The sequence below is a fragment of the Mycetomoellerius zeteki genome, unplaced genomic scaffold (assembly GCF_001594055.1).
Source record: "Mycetomoellerius zeteki isolate Tzet28-1 unplaced genomic scaffold, Tzet1.0 scaffold453, whole genome shotgun sequence".
NCBI lineage: Eukaryota > Metazoa > Arthropoda > Insecta > Hymenoptera > Formicidae > Mycetomoellerius > Mycetomoellerius zeteki.
In genome coordinates, this window is record NW_017257450.1 from 33,017 (window position 1) to 42,638 (window position 9,622).

At 32.0% G+C, this 9,622-nt stretch overlaps 1 protein-coding gene across 3 annotated transcripts in view; it reads left to right on the plus strand.

Annotated features, from left to right (window-relative positions):
* LOC108726929 (uncharacterized) overlaps positions 1-6,359 on the plus strand; it is a 19,982-nt gene extending 13,623 nt beyond the window's left edge. The window contains exons 4-7 of one of the 3 annotated variants that reach the window (XM_018454763.1): positions 3,325-3,411; positions 4,820-4,951; positions 5,340-5,491; positions 5,751-6,359. In XM_018454763.1, the coding sequence (XP_018310265.1) occupies positions 3,325-3,411; positions 4,820-4,951; positions 5,340-5,491; positions 5,751-5,877 (498 nt within the window). In that variant the 3' untranslated portion in view covers positions 5,878-6,359. Of the gene's footprint in view, positions 1-3,324; positions 3,412-4,816; positions 4,952-5,339; positions 5,492-5,750 lie in introns of all 3 variants that reach the window. The other 2 variants (XM_018454764.1, XM_018454765.1) reach the window with 2 other exon arrangements.
* Positions 6,360-9,622: the final 3,263 nt, after the last annotated feature.

Here is a 9,622-nt window from a genome sequence, read left to right on the forward strand (position 1 = left end):
AGGCCGGAATCAGACTACGCATTGAAGATTGAGATTGAAGATTGAAAGATTGAAATTTGACCAATAAAAACAATAGGAACTAAAATTTCTTTGCTCTCATTGGCACTCAAATTTTAATCTTCAATCTTCGATCTCAATCTTCAATACGTAGTCTGATTCCAGTCTTATTAAGCCGTAATCACACTAGCGATTACCGATTGGATTGAGATTGCGATTGGCGATTGGCGATCTACAATCATTCAATCACACTGACCAACACTGACGATTGTAAGAATTGTGGCCGCTAATATATTGTGTCTGTGAAAAATAGCATCGAAAAAATGCCAAGAAATATTAATCAATATTGGCAACTGCACGAGCAAGAATTGATTGTGATAATTATTATGCTCCTTGCAAGTAATACCAACAAGAAAATTTGGATGCATCGATGGATAGCAAGAAGAAAGGAGAAAGGATTACATCATAACCTTTTCTTGGAACTCAGTCTAGAACTCAGTTCTAGGCATTATACACATAAACTTATATCCTTGTATCAAGTGTGACACTTTAGACTACAATTTAATATATTGTATTATCGAGACACATGTGCTTTGATATCAAGTGATTAAAATCACAATATTTTATTGGTTACGATGGCCGACAACTGCGATTAACGATTAGAAAATAGAGCATTGTCTAAACGGCAGTCATTAATCTCAATCGGATCTCAATCGGTTACTGCTTTGCTTTGATTGGTTGAAAAGTAATCGCAATCACCAATCGCAATCTCAATCCAATCGGCAATCGCTAGTGTGATTACGGCTTTAGTCGTATAAGTTGGCTTCAGTCTGATTCTGGCCTAAGGTCCGTTTCTACCAACGCAGTTTAAAGAGTTCATCTCTAGTGACATTTGGTTAATCAAAGTTTAGCAAAATATTGATTTCAACCAACGATTTGTTCAAATTTAAACTTGTGTAAACTGAGTTCATTTAAACGGCCGATTTTCACTGTTTAGGCTTTTTAACTGTCAGGTTAAAAATGTAACTAGCTAATCTGACACAAGAAAGTGTCAGATCTCTTAACCTATATTTTTCAGATATGGCAAATTTATTTAATCTTGTGTTGTCATCCTCCGATAATAAAAATAATGATGAAGAACAATACAGAAGACAAAGGAAATTTAAACAACGTATAAATTATTTTGACGTATTAAATGACGTAGAATTTAAAATGCGATTTCAATTAAACAAACAATCAGTATTATTAATATTAGAAGAAATAAGAGAAGAGTTAGAATTTGTTACTAACCGATATGTTAAAATTATTGTATAATTAAATTTTTAAGCATTAAGAAAACGAATATATACAAGATCATTTATATGAATAATGCAATATCTCTTATGGAACAATTATCAACAATTTCGACATTCACCAGAAGATCTGCTATTAAATGAGTGTTCTATAACTTTCCCAACATTTCTCTTTGTCTTTTGAGGTTACCGAATCAGATTTCTTATTTTCAAGAATGTCTTTATGTTGTTGTATCAAATTTATTAACATCATTTTCTCTGTTTAGAAGAAGTTCTGAGCACGTTTACGTTGTGGTTTATTTGCCATCTTTCCTTCATTCATCATGTTATTTGATGCTTATTATAACACTACGGAGACAATAAGAGAAAATATAAATTTTAAAGTTGCGCCATATATCTGTTAGAACAAACGCTGAACCAATCAGTATTCGATATTTTTAGATTTCCTAAAGTTATGTCGCATAAGTTATAAATTAGCTAAACGTTCTAGATGGAATGTTCGTAGAAACCAATATTAAACTGAGAGTTAATCTTAATCGAAGTTTCACTAAACTGCAGTTAAGACCAAAATTGGTAGAAACGGCTAAAGCTCAATTCCACAACTCACGATTAATTCTTAACTGAGGTTCAACTTATTCATTGTCTCTTTCCAATTCTAGAATTGGAAAGAGATGAGAAACAAATTTAACCTCGATTAAGAGTTAACCGTGAGTTTGTGGAACTGGGGCTAAGGGCGGTATTCATAGTCGGATCTTATATTCAAGATCGTTTTAAATACAGTCTTAAGAAGTCATGAACCAATCAGAAGGCCGCATTAGCGACTTAAGACATTACTTAAGACGGTCTTAAAATAAGAACCAACTATGAATACCGGCCTAAGACTACCAATTTTCTTAAGACTGACCAAGTTCGACTTTATTCCTTCCTACTAGTCGAGTTAAACGACTCGCTGTACAACTAACAACTAGTAGATGCGAAAAATCATTGTCACCTATTTAGGTTAAAACTTAAGATTTCCGACTACCAACTCATTGTAGAATCAGCTTAAGACTTCGGACTACAGACTACCGACTCATATTGTAGAATCAGCTTAATAGATTGCTAATGCTAAATTGTGTTACAAATGCTATATATAATATCTCTCCTTGCTATATTTTATATTAAAGGATATTTTTAATGTGATATAAATGATTCATTTCCTCTTCAATTAAAATATCTACAATGTATGATTGTATCTTTATTTTTATATTTATATGCACTATATTCTGCTTCTTAATAATGCAATTTTTATAATTATTGAGGGGAGAATTAGAGGCAGTCTCATTGTATATCGTATTACAGTTTGGAGTTTCACAGTAAGTTAAATCCAACACTCATTGTCAGTAGAAATTCATAAAATACTCACGACTGCTTATTGTCACAAGCCACCCATGTACGACAACTGTAAGAAAGGCTGCGTCGAATAATTGTCCTAATTAAGGCTAGCTATTATTTTCATGTACTTGCATTTCTTTACGTTTTCTACACAATTTAATTTGTCTCGCCGCCGGTAATTCAACGGCGTCTCACTTCGCTTGAATCTTTGTGTATGACGATTACATTTGCGAGAAAAAATATAATTAAGATAGACAGTTAAAAAAATAGATGAAAATTTTGCTTTCATACGAAATAAAATTTGACTGCAACTTTATTAGCACACTAATGGAATTGTAGTTATCTTTCTGCCAACTTAAATATTGATTAACTATATTACATCATTCATTATATTACGTCGTTAACCTGGCAATGCGTTAATTACAAAATTGCCTTCGATATTGTTTTATGCTCGCTACGGTGATAGAGTGAAAATTATAATATTGTTTTTTTTTTCAATATCACTGTCAAAAACACGCTCTTTTCTTAATATATATACGTATACATAGCAGCAACGTGCCAGACGAAAACAAATTCTTCTACTTTGTGCTCTTTCACATTCCTTGTAAATAATTGTCAAACTTTAGACTTAGCGCACACATGGCTGGTGTCGGTTGTTTAGGAAATTTTGACTGCGGTGCTGGGCGCGTTTCTAGGACAGGGCAGAGATCCCGAACAAGTTGCTGTAATGGCGAAAAATGCTTCCGAGGTTAGTACGAGTCTACAAACGAATAGATGGACAATGACGTCTAATCCAACTCTCCAAACTCTTAAAACTTTTTATCTCACTTTAGAACAAAAGTGCGTGTATATGTCTATAAATGCGTGTTTTACTCTTTGGTGCTCCTTATAGGTACTTTGTTGAAAATGTTGAAAATATCAAGTGAGAAAAATGGAGGTTGAATTAGTTTTGCTTAACCGAGTGCTTAACCGTGTCTCCGATGCGCTTGTTGTAATATTGTATTATATTTATACTAATCTACCTGCATTTTTAATCCAGCTGTTTTATAATCCAGCTTCTTTTGAAATTGCTTTTAACATATATGTTAGTTATTGTAATACATTCTCGCACATACAATATAAATAATAAATATGATTTTAAATAACTGCGTAGATTAGACAAGTTTAGCGTTGACGAACACGGGTTTTGAGCGATTTTGCACGAAAAATAATGTATGGCTATGATTTAAAAGAAAAAAATCATAGTCATATGAGACTGTAATTTAAAAGAAAGAAAGTACATATACACAATTATGATTGTCCCAGTTCTCTATTGAGAATTATTTGCGCTTTAATAGTAATTTCATTTTCATAAACCAATCTTTATAGCTAATACTGTAATTTGGTGACAGATTAGTTTCGTGTGTATCTCTAAATAGCACTGGAGATTGTAACAAATTAAAAAAAAAATCACCTTTCTAAATTCTTTATGAATTTCTGTAATAATCCATTCGAAATTAATTTAAAAAGTAATCGCGCTCATCCGTAAGCTTTGCGCTCACGCGCCATCAAATTAATGTCACAAAATTTTATTTCTCGTACATAAGTAAATTATATACTTTACTATATAGAATAAAATGCGCAACACATTATAAGTTATGTCAATTATATTTTTAATGAAATAATATCTTAATTTAAAAGTGAGCCTCAAAAATTAAGCTCTGAGATAAAAATAAATAAAGTACTTTGATAATGTAATTTTATTTAGTTCTATGTAAAAATTAATTTTTAGAGATGTCCTAAAATGTTTGTGAGAGGATATATTTATGTTTATTAGGATATATCTAAATAAAGCTATAACTTCGATTTCATTGCGAATTCTTGTAGATTAAAGAAAGATTTTCTCTTGTATTTGAGAAAGAACTCAGAATTGATGATGCAAAAATGAAATCTTTTATGAAACTTTTAAGAATGTTTTTGGACCAGAAATAAGATGGAAGAATAATATCTCGTATTTCATGATTCGAGGATTTAAAAGAATTATTTTTGGATTCTCTCGATTTGTGCTATATCTGGATCTATCGTGCCCTTAACGTCTCTTAATCGTCAACATTTTTTTTTCCGTATACACGTGAACATGATCGCTTATATCTTCGTTTATACGTGTTATTAAGCAGTTCATCAGTATAGTCATCAATCTACTGGACGCCCTGAAAACATCGTTCTCTCATCGTTCTCTGACGGCTCGTTCACTCGGAAGACGCGACACTGTTTCCGAAGCTGCTATAGCGTCAATCTCTATGCTAAAGGTAAATTCCATAAATGATAATCATTATCATTATTTTCACTGATAAACGATAATTGAAATAATATTCCATTTACGATTTTATGTATACTTAGAAAATTACCAGTCGTTTGTCGTTTTAAGATTATAATTGTTGGATGCAGTCATTTACAATTATATTGTTATAATGCTTATTATAATATTTATTTAAACATCATTCTAGTTGTTACGTAATTATTTATCTTCGTGTTATTACACGATTATTTTGTATTATAAATATCAGAGAAAAAGGAGAGGATCGTACGTTATGTGATTACATGTAATAAGCTTTACACTTTTTAGCGAAAATATTAAATATATATACATACATATGTGTATATCTCAGAATTGTGATTCTAAATTGAATTCGTTAGGGCTACATGAGATCCGTCAAGTCCTTTAGTTACGTAGGTCATGCGGAGGAGGAAGGACAGCGCGGATGCGCCGAGAGGGCACTTTGTGAGGCTAGTGCGGAATGTATCGCCGATACGCAAGGTCCATCGTCGATTTTCTGCCAACTTGGATCGTGAGTGTCTGTTTTTGTGTTTAATTTTTTTTATATCTGTAATAAACTAAAGTCTCTGTAATAGACTAACGAAAAGTATCTGTAATAAACTAAAACTTAGAACGATAGCGTAATTTTAAATGTACCATCTTCTTTCTATAGTAAGCATTAAATATAGCATTTCAACATTCATTTTTACATTATGTCAAATTCATTGAAATTATAACAGTTTCGGTCTGTGGTAATGGGAATAGTCAAAGATTGAATTCAACTTCTTCAGGTACGCAACGAGTTATTTCCTGCAGAGGCAGAGCGGTGTCGGTTTTGAGGCCTTATACGAGGCAGGACGACGTGGTCGCACAGGCGAGGATTGCAGAACTCTTTTTATGGATTGCAACGCTGTATAAGCGAGTTTAATCCCCACAGCGTTCTGTCGAACGAGTCTTAGATTTCGCGGGATTACGGATTCTCTTTGCCGTTCAAAATTAACTTGAAGACTTTTCGTACAACCCGTACATTCTGTGCTTTACCTTCTGATGGAGAACAATGTGAAACTATTCGAAGCTATTTGTATACATTACAGACAACTAAATAATATAATATGAAGGTTTTATAATTATCTGAGAAACGCCTAAAAACGTCATAGTTGGGTCTTTTAGGACCTAATTTTCGAGCATTCCGAGTTTTTTTTCGTCAAGCATTCGAATGACACGTATTTTCAACGGAGTTTCCGGCATCCTACGGCTTAAATCATATTAAAGCAAAAGTATATAGAGTTTTAATCAACATATTCATGGCACAGGTGTGCACCGAGCCGGGATTCGCATCGAATCTCGCTAGCTCGTCAGCTCAGCTCGAGCTCACGGACTCGGTTGAACATTTCTTCAGACAGAAACAATTCATGTATTATATATGTGTATACATGCTAAATAATGCAGATTTATTTTAACATCCATCTGCGATTCCAACGTCGCGAATAAACAAAGCACACTTGACACTTTAAACACTCCCGCTTGTCTCGAGAAAAATTAGATTAAATATTTTGATCGAACGAATTTGAAAGTTTTGCTAATCTCTTTATGAATTAGCTTCTAATGATACACTTTGATCAAATTTTATCTATTAAAGTTTCTCTTATTTTTTTTCCTATTTATCACGTTAAGAGTTGTACGTATCTTTTCGTATCGCCGAGTTTCGCCACATCGATTATACAATTATACGACTATTATATTTATTTATATTTATTGTGCGTGTTAAACGTAGATGTAGTATTTGTGATTGGGACTCGGCGCGAGTTCTGGTATTTTGACGACGATGATTATTATGTGCAACAGGAAGTTTATATATATATATATATATATATACATATATATATAAAATTGTTGATATATTTTAAGTTTGCGATCAATAAAATTTTTTTAACATCTGAAATGTAATATATATATCTTCAAAATATAAAACTGTGAATAATGAAAGCAATGGAATTCATATTGGTATAAACATTAATGGATTCGTTTCTCCTATTGTAAGTAATCCTATTGTCAGTGAATCTGTCTGTGAACATTTTGCGGGACATTGCTATAGTTTTCAATTTTCGCGATATTTTTTTTCGGGACTTTGCATGTCCTCCTAATCAGGTCAAAATTGAAAATATTATACAGTCATATTTTTTATTTTATATAAACTAGTTAAAATAGTTCATATAACTAGTAAAAAAGTTGACCACACCACATGGTCGAAATTGAAAAAGTAGTAGTCGCCCGTCAAACTTTAAACCAAAATAACTTGTATAACTTTAAACCAAAATAAGTTGTAAAATAATTTTATTATATCATACATCATTATATTCGCTAGAACGGACATTACAACTTTTATTACATCGAAATATTTATTTTATAGTAAAAAATTATGCTTACCTCTCCGTTTACTAACATAAATATTTTTTCTCAATGAAATTGTGCTTACAATCAAGTTCAATTGCAGCCGTTTAATTTCAGACCATATTTATTAAGCTTATCTCTGTTAGTTTACGAAATAATAAGAGATAATCACTTGTACAATAACACCCTGTGTATGTAAGTGCGTGCATGTGTGCGCGCGCGCACGCGCGTGTATGTGTATATGTAGGGTGTCCAGGAAGTTTTGACAAAGCACTCGTGTGTAGATAGAATGAACTAAACTCGAAAAGTCCTCTACCATCTTGCAATTTTCACAATAGTTAACAAAATATTAATTATTAAAATCGCTGAATTTTGATCTTAAATAATTTTTTACTCAAATACTATCAACTTTACAGAAAAACAGTAACAGACAAGAATTGTTTATTTTCTTCTCATAAAATTTTGAGAATTTTTTCAGAATTTTTTAATACCGTATTTTCTCACGTTGGTAAAAATAATAAAATGCAATACTAAAAAGTTGATAAAAAATTTTGAAAAAATTCTTAGAGTCGTTTAATTTCGAGGGATGCATAAGATAATATTATTGGTTCGATCTTGGAGCTGTCAAGGTCAGGGAAAGGTCACTTTAAATTTTTTAAATGGAAAATTGGAACCCCCCATTTTTCATTGCATATTCTTGTAAAATTATACTTATCTTAAGAGTTTTCCGAAACACTAATAAAATATTTCCATTAAGCACTTTTCATGTTATAATGGCTTGAAACTTATAATACCACCGTCATTAGAGCATTATCCAAGGTGTACCGCGTGGAGGTTGCTCGATCGGATTTACACCTCTTGCAGTGTGCACGTGTGTGTGTGCGTATATGTGTCGACGCGATACACCTTGATTGGCAATAGAATAGAAAAATCCGAGCACCCCTCTCTGTCCTGCACACATTTGTCATACGACAAAAATGCACAAATGAAATAGCACCCCTATGTAGCAAGCTTTTATACCTATAGCTCTTAAAATACGCTTTACAAAAAATTGAAAATCATTGATTTTACTTGATGTTATTGACGCGAAAATTATTATAAAAAAACGGAACTTGATCCTGCAACTATATAATTTAATAAGATTGAAATTCTTTTAATTTTGTCGAACTCAATTTTCAATACTATAAACAATACGAAAAGTATAATAATTTTACGCCAATTATTTTCGCGTATTTACAGCCTATGGAGGATTAAATTAATTTTAAAAGTGTGTCGGTTACAACTGCAGCACTTAACGTCTAACAATAAATTAATTACGCATACACATTTAGCATTAAATGTACATACATACGGTACACATAAGAAATATTAGCGCGATAATATAGTGCTAGTATAGTGAGGAAGATACGTTTAGAACTGTTGGAGAAAGGGGATTAGCAAACGTTTTAACGTGCTTAATGCTGTGTGTTCAAACATTACTATTGCTCTTTAAAAAATATATGAAAGTATATATATATATATATAAGAAAGATAATTGTGATTATACAAGTTCATCACTTTCTTTATAACATAGGATATTTTATTTTTTTAATTAATATTCCGATTGACGAAAAATATATATATATATACACGTATTTCGATTTTTACATATTATTATATACATATATATATAAAAGAAAGAATTAAATTTTCTAAATTTATCTCAATAAGTTAAAATTAAGGATTTGAAATTGAAAAACACATTAATTATTTTATTAGCAATATGAAAATTGCTTAAATAACGTGTATTAAATGTAATTCTGAAAACGTACACACAGTAGCGCGTTAACCTATAGGCTTTTAGGGCTTAAACCCTAAGGCGTCGAAGTGTCAGAGGCGCCTGGGGGCGCCACAATTTATAAAATGAAAATTAAGTTATTTAAACAAGCGCATTTGTAATTTTTGCGATTTGTAAAAAATCATTGAATAGTTGATAAATAGCGTCTGTTGTTAATAATATACATATGTACTTGGCGAGTAAGGTTGCCACCTTCTTAACGTGATATAATTAATAATATGATTTACACGTACAGTGCAGTTCATTAATTCGTTAGGTCATAGTAGAACGGCTTGACTTATCGATGCTGAGTCGGTAACGCTCAACGCGCACGCGCGTCTGAAATAAGAAGAGACATTAGCTACATTTACACCGTGCGCTTAGTCCGCGACCTATACGATAGTCTTTGTTTAACCTACAGGATAAACAAGGACATCTATTGTATAGGCCGCGGCC